This window comes from Larimichthys crocea, chromosome XVII (assembly GCF_000972845.2).
Source record: "Larimichthys crocea isolate SSNF chromosome XVII, L_crocea_2.0, whole genome shotgun sequence".
Classification (NCBI taxonomy): Eukaryota; Metazoa; Chordata; class Actinopteri; family Sciaenidae; genus Larimichthys; species Larimichthys crocea.
The window spans coordinates 909,706-930,543 of NC_040027.1; the positions used below are offsets into that span (position 1 = coordinate 909,706).

The 20,838-nt window shown below is 41.1% G+C and overlaps 2 protein-coding genes across 9 annotated transcripts in view; one reads left to right on the top strand and one right to left on the bottom strand.

Moving 5' to 3' along the window:
• Positions 1–20,083, top strand: part of rfx2 (regulatory factor X, 2 (influences HLA class II expression)) — a 25,493-nt gene extending 5,410 nt beyond the window's left edge. For 3 of the 6 annotated variants that reach the window (XM_010734481.3, XM_027290339.1, XM_019277394.2), the window contains exons 2-18: positions 5,188–5,296; positions 5,902–5,991; positions 7,372–7,454; positions 8,083–8,353; positions 9,531–9,605; positions 10,592–10,773; positions 10,974–11,093; positions 11,649–11,770; positions 12,096–12,214; positions 15,220–15,332; positions 15,537–15,688; positions 15,911–16,008; positions 16,373–16,522; positions 16,646–16,854; positions 16,987–17,140; positions 17,237–17,279; positions 18,004–20,083. In XM_010734481.3, the coding sequence (XP_010732783.1) occupies positions 5,189–5,296; positions 5,902–5,991; positions 7,372–7,454; positions 8,083–8,353; positions 9,531–9,605; positions 10,592–10,773; positions 10,974–11,093; positions 11,649–11,770; positions 12,096–12,214; positions 15,220–15,332; positions 15,537–15,688; positions 15,911–16,008; positions 16,373–16,522; positions 16,646–16,854; positions 16,987–17,140; positions 17,237–17,279; positions 18,004–18,125 (2,211 nt within the window). In that variant the 5' untranslated portion in view covers position 5,188 and the 3' untranslated portion in view covers positions 18,126–20,083. Of the gene's footprint in view, positions 1–4,335; positions 4,794–5,187; positions 5,297–5,901; positions 5,992–7,371; positions 7,455–8,082; positions 8,354–9,530; positions 9,606–10,591; positions 10,774–10,973; positions 11,094–11,648; positions 11,771–12,095; positions 12,215–15,219; positions 15,333–15,536; positions 15,689–15,910; positions 16,009–16,372; positions 16,523–16,645; positions 16,855–16,986; positions 17,141–17,236; positions 17,280–18,003 lie in introns of those variants that run through there. The other 3 variants (XM_019277392.2, XM_019277395.2, XM_019277393.2) reach the window with 3 other exon arrangements.
• The window catches only part of fcho1 (FCH and mu domain containing endocytic adaptor 1), a 51,005-nt gene continuing 48,678 nt past the window's right edge, over positions 18,512–20,838 (bottom strand). For all 3 annotated transcript variants that reach the window (XM_027290337.1, XM_019277389.2, XM_019277390.2), the window contains one exon: positions 18,512–20,746. In XM_027290337.1, coding sequence (XP_027146138.1) covers positions 20,718–20,746 — 29 coding nt within the window. In that variant the 3' untranslated portion in view covers positions 18,512–20,717. The remainder of the gene's footprint in view (positions 20,747–20,838) is intronic.

A 20,838-nucleotide genomic window follows, 5' to 3' on the forward strand; every position in this document is an offset into this window, starting at 1 on the left:
CTGGAAATATCATTAACTTGTACACAGATTTCATAAAATTTGGTGAAAAGACTGGGAACAAGTGATTAGTTTTTGATACAAATGACATTTAACATTAAAAGCATTTTTAAATATTATTAATTATTATTATTATTACGATTTTTCTCTGAATTACTCCTTTTACTTAAAATAAGCAGATTTTTAATCTCTTATTATTATCATTATTATTATTATCATTATTATTGTTTTTTGTTATTATTATTATTATTATATTGTTTTTATTATTATTATTATTATTATTATTATTATTATTATTATTATTAAAAATAACAAATGTAGACGATTGTGCCACCGTGGCAGAGGTATGAGCTCTCCCTTCTTTGTGGTTTTGTGGACGTGTTCATTGATGTAATCGCTCTAAGAGAGGCCCATTCTATGTGCTTTGGATCTTGCGTGTGACTTGTTTAAATGGAGATTGGTTATTCTTACATGCTGCTAAAGGCACTGAAGAGTTGAAAGACCAGACAAGTTATTGTATGATCAAAATGTGTGCCAGACATTAATGATGTTTTGGAAAATGGGGAAAGAAACAGATATGCAAGAATCCAAACTGTGACTGTTAGCATTTCCCAGTTTCTCTTCAGTCTCCGCCATCACCTTTAAGCAGCCAGGTGACCTGAGTGAAATTTCATTCTCTGTGTCACATTAGATAGATATGATAGGTTCATCATTAGATAGATTTATATATATATATATATATATATATATATATATATATATATATATATATAATATATATATATAATTATATATATATATATATATATATATATATACAGTTTTTTCCAGTTCTCAGGATGAGGTCTCAGGGGTAGATGGAGGTTGTGGGGAGAGGGGAGCAGTGGAAATCTGGAAAGGGTTAGAAGAGGTAGGGCGTGGGGGATGAAGTTGCTAGTGTAGAGCATGGACGAACACACAATCTCCATGGCAACGGTTTGATCTTTCTCTCTGTGGCTGTCAGGCCTGCAGCACACATGGTGACGGAGTGGACAAGTTGTGCTGATGACCAGAGGTGGGGAGGTGAGCTGGAGAGGAGAGGGGGGTTGGGGGTGTTATTGCTCAGATCAGAGACAGTGGTCAGTCCTCCTATTTCTGCTCGCTCTCTCTCTCTTTCTCTCTCTCCCTCCAACCCCCCCTCAAACTCTGCCATCTGCAGACCCCAAGAGCTGCTTTGATTGGATTAGCCATGAATTAATGAGACAGGCTTGAAGAACAGCCTCTGTTGTGGAAATCTCTTATCATATCTTAATTCGCTCTTTGTGTGAGTGCGTGTGCCCGTGTGATCTTTTTTCTTTAAAATCAAAGAAAAGCAAGTGTTTTTTTTTTTCAAATCCCCAAATAACAATGCTTATGTTTTGCAATAAAATTATAACCCACGAATTACTGAACACATGAATAGAGACCTGTTGCTCCTCTTGGTACATACATTTGACAGAGAGAAACGTCCTCCATAGATGTCCCTTTTAAAAGCAACAAGTGTCTGCCTCTACTCTATTTTGTTCGGAGTTGGAAAAAGTATTGCTCTGCTTGAGCTTTTTTACTATCTTCTCTGCCCAAAGAACTTTGGAAAGAGTCATCTCGCTTCTGGAAGTGTTGTTTTTGGGTGGCATGACTGTAAAGCAGCCTTGAAGAATAGTCTGTTGTTTCCGCTGATGACTTAAACATTCCTTTTTCTTTCGAGCACCAAGTAGGTACAAAAACAGAGCACTTTATCCTGTCCTCCTCAATCAAGTCTAAACCAGCATAAAGTCTGTACATTTTTATATGACTGCAACACAGAAATAACTCTGCCTCCGTGTCCCCTGGTGTCTGAAATTAATAGCTTACATAGTATTTATTGTTGTAAGTTTCTACTTAGCGTGAGATAGAGGGATCAGGTGGGGGGATGGCATTGTTTGGTTTGGGAAGTATTCTGTTGGTTGCATAGCAACAGGCTCCTGGAAACGGGAGTGGACGGTGTTGCCAGTGGCAACCGTTGTTGCTCTGCAAACAATGTGGGCCAGTGCAAACATGAGCCAAGACTGTGGGCTCCTGCGTTTAATTGAACATCTGTATGTGTTTTTCTCTGATTGAGCCCTGTTTAAGTTAGATCTGTCAGTGACAGATGTTTAAACCTTGTCTGCAATGTTAACATTATAGACCAAAGCATTAATGACAGTTTGTGAGGTAAAATGTGTCTCTTCTTGTTTCTCTGCAGCTTTTAAAACTCAGGTAACTCGTGAAAGGAGGGGCTGTTGTTGTAGTGTTGTTAAGTGCTCATCTGGGATTTGCCTGAATGTAACCAGGCTCACAGACCTGACATGAAAACAGACGTGTGTGTGTGTGTGTGTGTGTGTGTGTGTGTGTGTGTGTGTTTGTGAAGTTGTCTCTGGGTTTGAGGCAGAAAGGTTTGGCCCTACACAGCAGCCCATGAAGAGTAGTAGTTTTGCAGCCGTGTGCTATGTCTCCTGCTGTGTTCTACCTTTGTGCCTTTCAGAGCTACTAGTGGGGAATTTGTGCAGCTTTTAACCTTCCCTGAACACCATGCAGAAAGACTGCACTCTCTCCTGTCTCTCCCCCTTCAACTCAATGATTTGACACACTTCACTATTCCTATTAAAGCCAGCGCTTTAATTGAGCTTTAATGGATGAAAACGTGTAGGTCAGCGCTCTGTTTCCTGATCCCCCACCATCTTGCCATACCACCCACTCCTTAATGGCTTAAAGAACCCCTCAGGCTTGTGTCACTTCCTCTGGTGAAAATGACAAGTCTGAAGATAAATGATTGGATTGTTGCAAGTGTATTTATAACTTAGGTGACACCCCATAGACAAATTCCTGCCTTTACAAAGATGCTTGAGCATTGCAGCGACTTTTAAAATGCTCGCTACTTGTTAGCGTAATTCTGATAATAGGCTTTTGGTGCTTTAACGACATACAAGAAAGAAGTGTGAAGAAAAATTATAATGGAATATGCAAACCTTTACATGTAAGTGCTAATTGTGCCCTGTGCTAACAAATACATTGAAGATGAGGGCTGCTCAGTGTTGAATATGCTGCGTCTGAAAATTGACACATATCAGGAGTTTCGACATAGGCCTCCTCCTCACAGCCTATTAGTCATGGAGGCAGAGCAGTGTCTATGCCTGTGGCAACATCTCCACACATGGAAAATGCCAGTGGTGGCACACCCAAATCTGTTGTTTATCTATTTTAAAGGTACACTCTCTGATTTTGTTAGATGTATAGAATCCAATAGTGCCCCCACATAGGGTCATTTAGTGTCTCACACGATTCTGGATAAAATGAGAAACACTATTTTGTACTCCAGAGTGGAGAATACGATTTGGTGTCACGATCCATAGGGAAACCATTATTTAATAAAACATTTGCCCTTTAATCTCCTTTTGCTTGAAGGAACATCTTGATTATGGGTGATAGGGCTTTTGTGGTAGTGTCTGTGATGGCTTCATCATGTTGTGTTTAGTGCCAACGGTTTAGGCGGTTGTATAAATGAGTGGCGTTATCCTGTATCGTCAAAGTCTTGAACTCTGAAAATGTTCCACAAATGAGGATATGGCTCCTATTTTGGTTTGTGTGCAGCATTTTAGTTGGAACTATGGGTTGGTTACATGTATTTCCTGTTCCTGTCTATCACCAGTGGGGTTTCCTTGATTATGACTCATTCACTCAATCACTTTGGCCTTGTTTTTCTTCTCTCTTACACATGTTAGATTTACTGGGTTCAGTTTCTCACGTGGTATAAGGCGTTCTTGTCATTTATCAATGAATTTTAAACATTAAGATCACTTAGTTTGATGCAAAAGATGTACATGTGAATGTTTTTAATACTTCCGTAAGCAGAGGCTCGAAATCACAGGTGGGATGGTGCAGCCATCGGGTAGTTTAGGTTGGGTCTTGGGGAAAAGAGTAGTAGAGTAGCTGCACCTGTTGCTTGTATCTAATAGTTTAGCCTTCAGATTACTGCAGCCTAAGTGGTGTTCGTCAGATCTCTCCCACTAAATTAAAATATTGTAGTTCATCTCGTGTGTTATGACTAATCACAGCGTGTCTAGAGCAGGTTCTGTCTTGAGGTCCTTTTCTGTAATGCTTCTCTCATCTACCTACTGACTTTTCCTGCTGCTCCTGGATTTCTGCCCTAAACCAAAGACTGCTCATCAATCCAACCCACCCCCCAACTGTGCCGTATCTCCCTCTCCCTATTCTAATCCTCCTCCCCCTTTTCTTTTTGCCTTCGCACTCGAAAGTTCCTGTGCAAGAGCTTTATAAAGAGGGTGGGAGGGGGGAAGAGCGAGGGAAGGAGGGGGTGTTGAGTTGGGGGTGGTCGTCATGGATTCCTCACCATAGCAACCAACAAACGTTTACAAAGCATTGAGGAATTTCCTCATATCAGCTGGATTATTGGAGCCCTCAGAGAACGGCTCTCGTTCGAAACAAACGCTGGATATCATCAGGACCCTGGCAGGGGCTGGAGCCCCACTGCCATTTTCATCTTTTTCTCCCTCCGTTTTTTCTGCTTTTTTTTGACAAGAGTGGGGAAGTTGTTTTTTTATCTGCTTACTCCCCCTTGCAGTTCCATTCTTCTCTTGTCCCTGCCTTAACTCCCGCTCTTTCCCTTTCTGTCCTTTTTTTTTAAAGAGAGCCTTTGTGTCACTCCATTTTTAGCTCCCCTTTGCTATGCTGTGCACATTGTCACCCAGTGGAAAGCTGAGTCGCAGTGGGTTTGGTCCTCAGGAAGCATTTCAGTCCTGCTGGTAACTTGAACTTCTGTATTGTAACTTTTCTACCTGGGTCTGTTCTGTGGGTCTGTCAGCAGGACCAGGAGTGTCTGTGTAATACTCTTGGCCTGCTTATTTTGCCATTGATTAAGGCCAAAGGTGGGCAGACTCTGGAGCTCTGAGAGCTTCACTGACTCAGCTTGCCTTGGCAAAGCCAGAAACCCCCTGGGGCACAAAGAATGCCCTCGTGGCTCCAAGAGAAAAGTGGTGGGGTGGAAGAGCATTTATTTAGTATGGCTGTCCATGTCTATAGGCTTAAAATGCTCTTATTATTTTCTTTTAAGCTTTGGTGTTACCTGTCTGGTATAAAATCCTCCCTTATTCATGTATTTTCTGTTTTCTAATTCTTCATGTATCCCCTGCAAACCAGCATGCAGAGCTCCGAGGGAGGGTCAGACACAACGACCAGCGTGGCAGCGCTGCGGACGTCCTCATCAGCTCAGGCCCCTGTGGTACAGCCTGTCCCAGCCTCTCAGCAGGTAGGGTACTAACTACCCCGCTGCTGCTGTAATGACATAAATGTTCCATCCTATTTTTTTCCCCAAATGTTGAGTTCAAATATATTAAAGACTAGTTATTTTGGAAACCAGACCAGCTAAACCAGCTGCTATGTTAGAGTCTGTGCATGGTGTCAGAACGGAATCTCACCTGGAAGCACTCAGCACCTGCAATAACTAAAATGTTTTTTCAATAGTGGTTCCAATTTGTAAGTGGTTGAGCAAACTAAAGCTGCCACTCGTCCACAACAGATCCCTTTTAATTCTGTTTACTATTGCTAGCTTCTGCCTTAACCTCTAGTTGCCTTATTCGAACAGTATCTTTATTTCACAACAACCAATTGAAGCTATACAAAGTGACAGTGCAATAAACACAATCTAGCAGAGTCTGAATTACACTGACAAAATGTAATACTCTACTATACACACAAATCCATCAACACTGGCTTAAATTCTTTACGGAGGCGTTTGTTGATATGTTTGCATATGTTGTGTTGAATGTCATATGTTTACAATGATGTGCGTGTGTATATATGTGATTGTACGTGCATACCTATGTAATTGAGTTATGTCTTGTATCCACACAGAGGGTGCTGGTTCAAGCCACAGGCTCAGCTCAGAAGGGAGGACAAGTACAGCAGCTTTCAGTACCCAGGGTTCAACAGGTCCCTCAGCAGGTACACAGTACTGTACATACTTATACAGTGCTGTGAAAATATTTGTACACCCCTTGACGTTTTACTTTAAAAAAAAAAAAAAATTATTTAAACTTTTCTGACTAAGCTGGAGACCTATTCTTTTACAATAAAACAACAAGATATGAATTTAAATAACTCAGTGTTCAAAAATAAGCATATAACCTGTTCACCAGGGCTTATTTGTGTCACAACTTTGCATGTCTCTTTCTGAATTTACTTTCAAGTTAAATGATCACAGTCAGACTGGGGTATTTTTAGGCTTAGCCTTCGGCTCATACATCAGATAGTAAATAAGTGAAACAGTAACCAAACCATGTTTGTTATAAAACACTGAATGACCATCCCAAACACAGCAGCCCATTCATTCCACTGAAAGCTGCTCATCCAGGGCATGTGTCAAACTGTCTCTCCTGCTTCCTGTGCCCTCATAGGTGTGTGAAAGTGTCTTTCTCTGGCTGAGCCTGACCCACTGCCTGCATACACGAATAACATTTCAGTACAACACTCTGTAGTTTGTAAATAAATTTGAATAAATATTGAATGTGTGTGATGATCCAGGATTTTTCATAGCTTTACAGCTGCTTCTTTTGCAATTGTGTGTATGGCAAAAAGTCTGCAACATGCTGCAAAGCCCTGTGACTCCTGGGGGCTTGAACCAAAACCCAACAAGAAATCTGTGTGATGTCTAGTGTGTAATGATGAGAGCCAGAAGCTTACCTGACTTCCTGCTATTAGCTTGTCTTGAGTAACATCCTTATATTTCTGGAGATGTCGCATGCCACAAGACCAGCCAAAAGCAGATGTTCTCTAACTGCTTTTCACCATTTTTTTATGCTTCAGTAAAGCTTCATTACCAATTGTGATGTTTGTCAAATCAACCTTGTCTTCATTAAACCACATGTATGTCTTTACCAATTTGAAATAATTTCAGTCATGATTTCTTCTACTTCTTCTATTTTGCTTTTATATTCTAAGAAAATGTGCTTTTTAACCCTCCAGCATTGTTCCAAATCATTTTTATGCATGTTCCCTTTTGAAGTAATCTACTTATGTAGCAATTATAAAACGATAGAACCGCGAAGAATCGTGACTACAGTGAGCAGTGTTTTTAATGTTAAATGATATTGTTGAGGCTTCTGTTCTAGACAAATAATTATACAAAAACCAAGGGATGTACAGACTTTTTCACTGCACTTCATGTACACACTGTAAAGGGTGTGCACCCACAGGGAAATATTAACATTTTATGCAATAATATAAAGATTAGTTACTGTTCCAATTGTAGGTGCAATTTGACTGATGTTTAGTTGATTCAAGCTTTTCCTTTTCCTGCTTTGATTTCCTGTTGTCTCTCTGTAGGTGCAGCAGGTGCAACATGTTTATCCATCCCAGGTCCAATATGTAGGAGAAAGTGGAGAGGCGGTTTACACCAATGGAACTATGTAAGGAACTATTAAATAAAGTTTAATTAAACAGTAAAATTCAGTAAAACATTAAATTGATTGAATTGTATTTAAATATATCTTATTTATGTCTTTATAAAACATTTAATACTTGGTTTACATATTTTATTTGTGGAATTTAAACTTTGTTTATCATAGTTTAAAGTTTCCAGTAATAATGTGATATGCTGTATAAAACAGACACAGCAGTGTTCATGATATTTAGCTCCACTTCATCTTGAATTATGTATGAATAGGTGCTGGATGAAAAGCCTGATAGCAAAGAGGACTTTCCAGACCACTTTTCATCTCATTTTTACATCCAACTGCTTTTAAAGAGTCTCTAATCAGAACACCTAATTGAAGGCGAAATTATCTTAATTCTCACAATTTGATGTTTAACCAATTTTTTATGACACCAGTTGTCAAAATTATGTACTGTATCAGCAGCTGCTGTATTCCTGCACACTTGCACAAACAAGTGAAAAAGGGTATAAAAATGATCACAGATGGAGCATAAACTGCTTGTGTTACCTCTTGAAGTTCATCAGCTGTCATGAAATGTACTTTGTTTAGCATCATCATGGAATGACATCACTGCATGCTAATTACAATGATCTCTCCCCAGCCGAGCGGCTTACTCCTACAACCCTGAGGCTCAGTTGTATGGGCAGAGCAGTGGAGGAACCTACTTTGACTCTCAGGCCGGTGGAGCTCATGTCACCACGGTGGTCTCCTCTGCCAGCGGTGGGGTGCCCCCTCATGGCATGGTGGGCATCGCGATGGATGTGGGCAGCAGCCACATCATCTCCAGCGGAAGCACCTACTTGATCCATGGAGGAAGTATGGAGGGAAGCCGTAACCACATATCACACTCATCACGCTCCTCCTCAGCTATGGTGAGCAACACCAATTTTTTCTGTGGAATTTTTTGGTATCCTGTAGAATTGATGATCCAGCAAAACAAACAAACTCTACATCAGCCAAATTTTAGTTTTTATTCTCTAAAGAACATAAATACGTTGTTACTACTAACTCTTAGTACAACATGGCTTACTGAGAAGAGATCCCCACTACCATATGGTGTTGTAAACTGTCATCGCTGCCACCTGAGCCTGTGTCCAGGCTGGCCAGGCTCCCGGACAAGCCTGAAAGGCAGGGAGAGACACACAGGGTTTACAGCAACCTGAGTTGGGGCCTCCCAACTCTGCAGTAACACACAGAGAGCAAAGCAGTACAGGGCAGAGAGCCTGTAGAATCGGGGCACTGGCTTAAATAATTCAGCGCTTCCTTGTTTCAGAGGTTTTCACAGGCACTTGAGCGCCCTGTGAAACAAAGCAACCCCTGGGGCTCATTACCATTTGGCCATGAGCCCTCGGGAGCCTTCTTAAGGCTTGGATCGCTGCCTGCCTCTTTTTCCTTTTCTTCTATGTCTCCAGTTTGGCTGCAATACCACATATCTTTTCTTTTTGACTTGATTTTCTTCTACAGCTCAACAGACTGTCTCTGGTTTTGTCATTCACTGTGCCCGCCAGTTGGACTCCATTATGTTTTGTTGTCCAAAGACAGAATAATATGCCAGTGTGTTTTATACCATGGCACTCTTGCTTATGTCACAATTACAACTCACTCATCTGAATTTTTAGTTTTTCAAATATTTAAGTTCCATTGTTTAATCAGTTTATGGGGGGCAGGGTGAGTGTAGGCATTGTTGACCTAGTGTCCCCAAACTTGACGTGACCTGTGCCCCTGTTTGTGGTTCCTATTTGCATACATAAGAGTGTCTGACTGCAAGCCTTCCCTGAGCAGCTTAACCCCATGAGTCCCTTGATTTGCATGCTTTTGTCAGCCATTAATGGATTTGGCTGCGACACTGACTGATTTTAATGGAAATGCAGAGATCTGGCTGCTCGCTAACAGTCTTATTTCCTTTATCTGTTTTTTTTTCTGTGTGTGTGTTTTTTCCATATACCCCTGCTTATTTCTGTCCCCTTCTCTTTTTCTATCTCTCCCACTCTCTTGCCTACTCCCTCTTCTGTGTCCACTTTTTGTTTTGCATGCTTCTTCTTTCTTTAGCTTGAAATGGCGATTGAAAACCTCCAAAAGTCTGAAGGAATTGCAAGTCACAAAAGCAGCCTGCTCAACAGCCATGTAAGTCAACCAGGAACTTTCTTTGAAAAGGACATAAGAGAAAATAAAAAAAACAAACAAACAAAATAAAAAGCTGAACCTTTAGGTGGTGTGTTTGACTTCTGCAAAGTGGAACATACTACCCACTGCGAGCTTTACTTACCCTCTGCACTGTCCCAATGACACGTGTAATTGTCTCAATTAGCTTCGCTCTTGATCTGAACTTGCATTTGCTGTCACTTTTTGCTTAAGAATGCATCTTGTGTATATTTCATAACACTCTGCATGGACTTAAATTGATTGATTTTTCAACATTTTCTGTTCATTTCACCTCTGAATACACCAAGCCATGCACTCAGTCTCACAAACTTTTTTTGCAGGATAACTTTTCCTTTTGTTGGGAGGCTGTCACTCAATGATAATGACATTTAAATAAGATTCATGTAGTATTTCTACCCAGACCTTTCCTCACATGGGAAAACAGCTCTTAACCTCAGCTGTCATCCCACAATCTCCACATTGTGGTATGAAGTAGTGAGTTATTGAAGTATCTGCTTAAAATCTGATTTGCATTTTGGTAATTTGAGACTTATTATGCAAATTCTTTATAAATGCGTTGTTACAGACAGAGCTATGACTGTGTCCTACCCAGTATTGACTATCCTGGACATTTGTCTGATTAAAAAAAAAATAGCACTTCAGATGTTCGAGTGTTCACTCAATCAGCCATTCCATATGCTGTGGTCACCTCCTGCTTCAGTCAAAAATACAACGGCCTAAACGTAGCCACAGTGGGAGTGCAATGGTCTCTTCGGTGTTTAACCTCCTGAAATAGGTGGTCATGTGATGTGTGTGTGTGTGTGTGTAGTTTGTGTGTTATCTGTCTTTTGATGTGATAATAAGATGCGCTGCTTCTCTTTATTTCTGGCCAGGTGACTATCACAGAGCTGAGTTTGTCCGTTGGGGCTCACTGTTTGCGCAACTGTGTCTTCCTCTGTGTTTTTTAGCTGCAGTGGCTGCTAGACAACTATGAGACAGCGGAGGGGGTGAGCCTGCCCCGGTGCTCCCTGTATAACCATTACTTGAGGCACTGTCAGGAACAGAAACTGGATCCGGTCAATGCAGCCTCGTTCGGCAAGCTCATCCGCTCCGTCTTCATGGGCCTGAGGACCCGCCGACTCGGCACCAGGTACAAACAGGAAGAGGTTGTCGCAAATGCTGAAGATGCTGATAACAGTAATCATGTAACCATTATAGATGTGACGAGTATGATGATGCTTATAGGCATTGGAGACTTGCTGATGGAAGAGGATAATGATAGTGATTACACTGATGGCAAGTCTTCTCCTCCTTACTGGTTTCTGGCTTTTCTCTCACTGAATCTACCAGAGGCAACTCTAAGTATCATTACTATGGCATCCGGGTGAAGCCAGACTCACCGCTGAACCGGCTGCAGGAAGACACCCAGTATATGGCCATGAGGCAGCAGCCTGTCCACCAGAAACAGAGGTCAGCACTCTTTCTTTCACATTTGTTTTGCTCTCTGTCACATTTGTCATTGCTTTCAGCAATTTTCCTGTTTCATCAAGTGCAGTTTTGTTGGTCACTTTTTTCCTTTGGCAACAGTTAGCTTGAGGTGTTTTTGCGTGAATGACATTTTACTATTATACATTATACGTCTTAGGACAACTGTAGTGTGTGTGTGTAGATCAGTGCTCTGTATATATTGGTATTCACACTGGACACACCCACTAAACTGGAGTAATCATCATATCTCGAAGGCAAAACATTATACACCGATGGGAAGAGCCATATTAGTAAACCAGAAAAAATGTTGCCAACTGTTGGCATATGCTGTTTTTCCCTTTAAACACACTGCTGGTATTTTTTTTTTAATGAAGTGAAGGTGTGTTTACCTGGGAGTTATCTCTGTGGTTTTTCATTGGAATGCAAACTTGCATCGTTCCAAACCTCAAATGCAGTTTCTTTCTTATTCCTTCTTTCCTAGTCCTTTCAAACGTCCAGCTAACATACATGTCCTTTGCTCTACTGTATACTGTATAGATTTAAACCTCTGCAGAAGGTGGACGGTATGTCTGACAGCCTGTGTGGGAGCTCTCAGCACTGTAACAGCACTCCAGAGCAGTCCGTGGCTGCTCAGAGCCAACACCACCAGCAGTACATAGGTAAGAAGAGGAGCTGATTGGCTACCACAACAGCTGCTTGTCTACAGATGTTAAACATTAAAGATTTGTTTGAGGTGCTCTACATACGGACACAAACATTTACAAGAAAGGCATAGACAAAGACACCTTTTTATAAATGTAATTTTAATTAATATTGCCAGAGAATTGTATGAAATAAAAATTAACTGTCAGCCATCTTATTGAATAATTATAGGATGTTTGTGACACAGTCACTCTTCTATCTTCAGAATTCATGAGTCTGTGTGTGTGTGTGTGTGTGTCAGGTGAGTGAAATGAAATGACACCTGTCTTTTGCTTTCTGCAGATACCACTCACACCTTGCCTCCATTCCCCTCTCCTGACTTGGGCACCCAGCCTCTGCCTGAGCGCATCAACATGAATGATATCAAGAAGCTGCAGACACTCTATAGAGACCACTGCGAGGTATGTCACATCACAGCACCACTGTTTTTTTTTTTTTTTAATCACACCTTCCAATACTTGAACAAATATTTAAAGTTTGAGCATTTGGCTCTAATATGAATATAAAAAGAACAGGTTTCAAGAGGAACAACCTTTGTGGCTCCAGTGGGAGCTGTGTGAAGTCTGATGAATCGCCTCAAGTGATTAAGTAACTACAAGTTTGGGAAAAATCCCGAGATGTGGAGTTTATCTGACCTCTGTGGCTCACTCCTCATCTCTGCTTGAGTCTAGTTGCTCAAGGCTACATTTAGATGTTTTTTATTCTAAAACTGTCCATTGTGAGTCTGACAGCGTTGCTAAACGGGTGGGGTACTCTTAAGGTTTAGGCAGGGGTTAAGGGTGCTTGTGTTCAAATGCAAATGACACTTTTCTGAAGATTTAGTTTTTAACAGTAATTATTTTCATATTCGTCACATCATACATGTGTAGGCAATACATGTAAGTTTGTTTTACAGAGACGACACAAACAGTTAAACTCTGATGCTATTTGTGGTACCAATTAACACTGTCAATTAGAATGCCACATATATAAATGCATTCTGCTATGAGTTAAACTCAATTATCTCATATTGAGCTTGTTGACCTGGTGATGGATATTTTTCTTATTATCAACAAACCCCATGAGATGCTGTTGCAGATACTCACTAGAGCAGCAAATGTGTATTCATCCACTGCTTAAAATAGTCCTTAACGAATTGACTAAAACCATTGACTTAAAACTAGTGCTCACCTATTTTATAGAATAACTCATCTAAAATCTAATTGTATTTTTGTAAACTGTTTTTTTAAAGGTTTCCTTTGGGTAGTGACAAACAGGTTTGGGGCTGAGTGCCACAGAGATGCTAAAGAAAAGTACTGAAAAAGTAGATTTAGATTTCTTGACGATAAAATAAATATAGAATAAAGCCAGCTTCAGGGTGAGTTGATTTAATAAGAGCAGATACACATCTTGAAACAGGAGGCACAATCAAAGCAAACAGCTGAAGTCAATGGGATGCCCAGCTTTGACTGTGAAGAACTGTATTAAGAAAACATATGAAGAAAGAGCTGTGAAGAAACGGCGTATTGCGTAACGCCATCTCAGAGCGTAATTCATAGTCTCTTGGTAGGACCATGAATTTGAGTAGGCAGAAGAATAACTCACCAGGATGAAACACATTGGCATTGAGAAGATTCGAAATAATATCGAACATTAAAATTTGGGGGCTTTACAGGCAGGAGAGAGGCTGTGATTAAAGCAGCGAAGCTCTGGCTTTATCATATTATCCCTGCCCTCCCCTTGTCCAGTCTCACCACGCTCCCTTTGTTCCAGCCGTCTTTTCATCTCTGTGCAGCTTTCAAGACATGCCAATTAACCTTTCAGCGCGCTGGGTGGACATCTTGGTGTCTTTGTGGTGGCCTCCCCTTGGGCCTTTGTGTTGCCTTGTCTGTGGACAGGCACATGGGCTCCTGTCTTTGTCTGCCAGCGCATTTCTGTCACTCTCACAGCTCTCATTGCCTCTGTGTGTTTAATGTTTATGCATTTCACTTTTTTCCCCCCTTTTTATTGTGAGCCAACAGTGACCAGTTAACACATTAGCCAAGACTTTTATTGACATCATTTAAAGTTATAACACAAATAAAGGTAACAAGTGGGCCAAAGCTTGTTTTTTACTTTACGTTCATGCTTTTTTTTATCGGGCTGTAAACGGACATGTATTTATTCATGTCATGGTAACAACAGTCAAATATTCAGGTATCAGCTGTGCCATTAAAATAAATGTTTAACCGCAAATAATTAGGTGTTTAATAAAACTTTAAGGGTAATAAATCACACTGTAAACTGCAGTAGTTGCATTTGTGTGTGCACAGATCTGAAGGGTTCAGAAATCTCTGCTTGTCTGTGTGTGACTGTGCACGTGAACATGTGTAATTTCTCCTCCTAACTGTTTTTTTTTTTTTTTTTACGGCATGTTGTTTTTCCTCTGTGGTGAAAAACTGTGGAGGCAAAAAACACTCTTGTTTAGAGGGAATGGGGAATTCTCCTTTTTGTTTTGGAGTTCTGTGTTTGACCTGTTGCTCGGGGCAACCGTAAACAAGGTTGCCATGGCAACGGCTGGAGAGGAAGCAAAAACATATCATGTGATTGAAGTCTACACTGCTGTGTAACAAGATCCAGCGGCAAGTGCATGTCCTGCCAGATAGAGAAAGAAGAGAATCTCTGGGCACAGTGTGAATCGCGCGCTTGTACTCCATGTAGACGCTCAATGTTAAGACATACTGAACTGTTTGAGACCAAAAAACAAAAGAGTTTGACCTCTGCCTCATGTGGAGTCAGGCTGACGTGTCTTCTGTCTTTAATAACTTCTATAGTGCTGCTTCTCATGTTTTACTATGTGTGTTAAGGTGGGGTTTTTTTTGTTAGTTTTTTTTATAATCAGGTTACAGCGTTTTCTCTAGTTTATCATTTTAGATCACTTGCTCGTCACTGCTTCCTTTTGCGCTCTTCACTTGTGTGTGTGGTATACTCTGCTTTCTAAGAGCCTCATACATATGAACAGGAAAGAGGAAGTCACATGGGTTAGTTCAGGTCAGCGCCTTGCCGCTATAAGGGAGGAAATGCACATAAAAAATCTGTGTGTAATCTGCTTTATAAAGGTAATCAAAATTTTAAAAAAAACAAAACCTGAGTGAAATCAACAAAAAAAAAAACCCAGATGAAGCCTAAACATGGCCTTTAGGATCCTCCTGATGATTAATGTGCAGGGAGCTGTGTTTAAGCTGGCTCATTGTCTAACCAGGAGGGCCCGGAGTGAGCGAGAGGCTGCCTGCCTGCCTGTAGAAACTTTGTTGTGTGTCTGGTTGCCATGGCTCAGCTCTGTATGTTTTGTCCCCCCCCTCCTTCCTCCCTCTCTTTTCCCTCCTCTCTTCCCTCCCCCTCATTCTCTTTCCCCCGTCTCCCTCCCTCCCTTGCCGCTCTCCTGCAGGCTACTTTGGATGTGGTGATGAACCTCCAGTTCCACTACATTGAGAAACTCTGGCAGACCTTTTGGTATTCAACACCGCCATCTAGTGACGGAAACACCACCATCCCCAACAGGTCAGATCACATTAACAGGAAGAGCTGAGGCTTCAACACTGAAAAGAAAGCTACTACTAACTTTTACATTTACATTAAAGCTCAGTAAATCTTCTAATTTTACATAATGTCAAATATGTTTTCTTACATAAGTTTAGAACCTTTTTATATGCAGGACTGCAATATTTATAATTTGAGTTGTTTTCCCCTCATGTCTGTGTGCAGTGATGATGATCTGGAAGGTGTGATCCCCAGAGAGAAGCTGGTGGCTCTGTGTAAATACGAACCCATCAGATTATGGATGAGGAGCTGTGACCACATCCTGTACCAGGCTCTGGTAGAGATCCTCATTCCTGATGTGCTGCGTCCTGTTCCCAGTCAGTAATATTGATATTTTTTATTTATTATGATTTTAACAATGGACTATGAAGTGTACACTATATTGACACATAATGATAGTTACACCAAAACAGTAAAATCCTATTGTCCTAGTATTTTATACACAGTTTGCTGTATTTGTACAACTCCACTTATGATCTTTTATTTATAGTTGAATGTCGTAAAGTCAGTTTGTAATCCAGGCTGCTCTGTTTTTTCAGGCACTCTCACTCAGGCCATCCGTAACTTTGCCAAGAGTCTGGAGGGTTGGCTGACTAACGCCATGACCAACTTTCCTCAAGAGATTATCCGCACCAAGGTAACCAGAAAATAATATTAACCAATATATCATCATTTGTATTTTTTTTTAAACATTTTTTTTATCAGCCCCAAAAATCTGTCAGGCTCTAATATGCACCACCCCTACCACCTCTTCAGTGATGTTGAATTTAATGATTGGATCTCTGCATTAGAGATCATTCATATTTATGCAGTAGCATTATAGACAGCATGGATTTGTTTGAAAATGCATACGTACACCGTGTTCATTTTGGTATATGAATTGGTGCTCTATCCTATCACAGAGTGTGTTGGGAGCCCAAACTGGTTGTACGTAATTCTGACATAATTTGGTGATATTATGTCAGAGACATAAACACTCTGGTTCTGTCTCCGTGGTGTAGGTGGCGGTGGTCAGTGCCTTTGCCCAGACGCTGAGACGTTACACCAGTCTGAACCACTTGGCCCAGGCAGCTCGTGCCGTCCTCCAGAACACCTCCCAGATCAACCAGATGCTCTCTGACCTCAACCGAGTGGATTTTGCCAACGTTCAGGTAGATTTGTCTGATGTCATGATGCACAAGTTGCAGACTGTCCGTCTACATTCTCTCTGCTTTTCGTCTCTCGCTTGTGGATTCTTGCTGAATGGGTTCGGGTGTGTTTGTTGTGTTTAACAGGAGCAAGCGTCGTGGGTGTGTCAGTGCGACGAGAGTGTGGTTCAACGTCTGGAGCAGGACTTTAAGGTCACCCTGCAACAGCAGAGCTCCCTGGACCAGTGGGCTACCTGGCTGGACAACGTGGTCTCTCAGGTCCTGAAGCCTCACCAGGGAAGCCCCAGCTTTCCCAAAGCTGCACGCCAGTTCCTGCTCAAATGGTCCTTCTACAGGTACGAGGGGCAGCAATGAGAATATTTACAAATAAAATCACTGCATCAGTCTGGTTTGTATTCTTACTTTTAGGTGAAGTTTAGGGAGTTGTATGACACTGACTGTTTTCTCACTCTCTTTCCTTCCTGTAGCTCCATGGTGATCAGAGACCTGACCCTGCGTAGTGCAGCCAGTTTTGGCTCTTTCCATCTGATTCGCCTACTGTATGATGAGTACATGTTTTACCTGGTGGAGCACCGTGTGGCTCAGGCCACTGGAGAAACTCCTATTGCCGTCATGGGGGAGGTACGAAAGAAGATATTTGAAACTGCTTTTGTTGCTCAAAGTATCTTGAAAGTTGTAGTTTTATTGACTAACACTCTTTCATCTCTTGAATCATAGTTCAGTGACCTGAGCTCTATGATGCCGTCACTCATGGAAAAAGGTAAGGCTATCTTCTTACTTTCTGCCTGCCTGTGGCCCCAAGAGCATTGATTTACAACCCTCTAGCAAATATTGTCTGTGCATGTCTGTTCCTCTGTTCTATAGAGCTCCACTGTTTTCCCAAAACTATAAAAACACACACCACTGAGACACATAGTTGCACTGGCTGATTCGATCCTTAATTATAATGAACATGGGTACTGCAGTTTATTATTAAGTCAGTCCCACATTCACCATTCTGCTGTTGGAAATCGTCACAGGCACAAATTAAATTGAAGCTGGAAATAGTTCCCAGCAGATACACTACTTTAAAAAACTCAAGGGCCTGGCTGTTTAATGAAATTTCTTTTACCCACTGTAAAAAGTAATCTAATTAATTAATTTGAGCTCTGCTTTTAACCCTTTAGTGATCTTCTGGGAGAGCACATTTTAAGCTGTGGTATCTTGTTTTTCCAATTTACTCAACCTGATTGAACGTTCTTGTAACTCAGCCCAAAGTACACATAGGAAACACTGAAACAAACAAGTCAGCAATGTTTTTTTTTTTTTTAGAAAACTACATGAAGAGGAAAAAAGTTTATCTTTGGCCTTTACACTCTGGGGATGTATATGTATCATAGCTTTAAATACAGCTGTATTTGTCCTTTTGCTCCTCTTGTCCTACATTCTCTGCATGCTCTGTTTGTTTTTATTATTTATACTATTCCTCCTCCTTGTCCCACTAGATGCATCCTTCTCCGACGAGATGAGCGACCTGGGCAGTGATGCTGACGCGTCCAGAGGACCTACTGAACCGGCTGTAAAGAGAGAGAGGATTGAAATGAGCCACCCTCTGCAGGAGATGTGAGTCCGGTCCTAGCGAGGCTGGACTGAAAGCCACAAAGGACCAGCATTTCTCCCTTAAAAAGGTGACCCTGGAGTGGCTTCCGGGGGCCCTTTGGGACGCAGCGGCTTATGGGCCGAGCACACTGCGTCCTTCTGCAGTCAGTGTGTGCAATGTACATAGAGAAGAAAAGTAGCAGTGTCAGTTCTCCCCTCACTAGCGTTTATAAGGACGGTAATCTTTCTCCCAGGAAGCTCACATCTGTTTGTTTTTTTTACTCACAGGGGCGTAACACAGGTCTGGTTTTCTTTGTTTTTGTTGCAACTGTGAATGACTTTGTGCAGTATCTTTTTATTGGATGTGTAACTTTGAGTGGTGGTATGTGGTGTTTGTGATTCCTCTTCTTCTCCTTTTTTTTTTTTTACTAGCTGTGCCATAGTGTCATTTGAGTGCCTTAGATCGCTAACTTTGAAACCACCACTACAGATGTCTATCTGTCCCTCAGCTGTGCCTCTACCGCAGTATGAATGTATCGTCTTCAAACCTCAGACATTCAAAGCACCTTTAACATTGATTAGGTGTAGGTGTGTACACTCCTTGTTGCCTCTGCTGCAGCTCGCAGCAAATACACACAAGAAAAAACAACAACATGCAACCTACTGACCCAAAGGACCTTTCCCTCAGTCGTTCCCACCAGCTTAGCCATAGTCATGGCTCTGTAGGGCCTCATAGTCTCGCAGTAGTCAGGAAAGCAGGAAACTCAGTACGTTACCTGTGTCAGATGTTGGTTTGTTTACCTCAATAGATTTCTATGCTGTGCTCAGTTCAGCTCAGATGACATGAGGCAAGTATTAAAAAAAATTTAGCCACTGTTGCGATTTGTGTCTCCCACTCCTGTTTCTTTTCATGTAAATAGTTCTCCACGAATGGTTTCAATCCTGTGATAGCTCCTCTAAGGATGCGTTCAGTAAATCCTAATCCAGTGACTCGTGTGTGCAGACCAGTGGTAGTTCACTGAACTGCCGCAGAGTTGGGAATAAATCCAGAGTAATCAACTTAATGGAGCTGGGATGTTAAAATCTAAACTGGAATCTGGTTTGCCTCATTTCCCGATTCATAAATAAATTAATACACGTTAGGAGCAGTTGGACCTGTAAAACCAAAACCTTTCCACAAAAAGAGGATCTCATTGCCGCCCGAGCCAGCACGCGCTCCCCGACTTCAGATACTTTGACCTCATGCTGTTACTCAGATAAAAGTCTTATTGTTCTGTTTGAATTAGCTAGAAAAATACAGTGCGTTATTTGGGGAATTTGTCCATAATAAATTATATATACAGTATATATATATAAATATATATCTTTGTATGATGTAGAAAGTGTGTGCTGTGTGGCCTTCAGTCTTTGCCTAATCTCTCTCCTCACACTGTACTTGGTTGGTCACATTGTATCAGAAGAAAATGCTTTGATGTGTAATTGATTAGACTGGCGTGTGATAAATTTGTTTCCAATCTCAATTGTTCAATGTATGAAACTCAACTATTACTGCGGTGCTACTGCACTGCAAGATATTAAACTGTCACAAGAGAAATTTCTATTTATGACATATTCTGATTTGATTGACATCAGCTTTGTGTTTGATTTATTTTTCCCTCCTCCTCGTTCCCCCCACTCGGATGATTTTGTAGTAGCGATGAGAATCCTTGAGCTTGACTTATTTAAGGCTTTTTGTAACTCGTGCCTGTCACAGTAATTTGCCTTCAAGTGCTTTGGAAAAAAAAGTAATTTGTGTGTACTTTGTAATGTTTTGTAAGGCTGTTTTAGATTTTTGGCGGAGGATTATTTTTTATTGAACTAGATTTGGTTCTTCTTAGAAGTATACTGAACCCTTATTTTTGTGCATTTTTAAACCTGTTCTTGACTACACTTTAACTAGCCTAAGGACAGATGATTGTCTGTAATAAACTGCATAGTTCAGCTGTATTTTGTACTTGGTCACAATGTGTAATAAATTGGTGTAAACCAAAAAGGTTTGGGCACATTTATTTTTATCAAATGTCAACATCACAAAACCTCTATTTGGAACAAACAGCAGTTTTACAAACATTTCTTTTTTTCTAGGGCTTGGTAGAAGATCTTTGCTCACATATGACTCGATCGTTCCATCATTTTAAGATGCCCTCGATATTTCTTCCATACAGTATTTACATAATTTAAAAATCCTAGTTTCCATGGCAACTCCATTCCAGACAGTAATATGTTTAAGTTTCTTCACATGTTTTCCTTTCCTGTGTAATTTATGAAAAGTTCTAACATGTAGCTTAGTTTGCGGTCTCAGAACACGATGAGGAGATTGAATAGAAAAAGAGTTTTCCTCCTGCTAAAGGCAGGACAACTGAGTGTACAACACACGACTTAAATTAGAGGAAAAAGAAGAAGAAAAGGCTTGGTCCTAAAATAGCAGGACACCATCAGAAGTTAAGTGCACGTCGTCCGTGGTCGAGGCCGAGCTTCAAGGTGCCTCGTCTTCAATTTAATGTCGCCGATCGTCTCCGTCCAGCCCGAAAGAAAAAGTGCAAAGTTCTCTGAACCCCACAGCAACAGTCCTTCACACGGCTCACAAGGAGCAGCCTGCCATGTACTTTCCTGTCAGACACACGACAAAACATGAATGTACAAAAAGGAAATGCACCGCCAAAATAAGATGCAACCTAAAGAAGACATAATGTCCCAGCTCC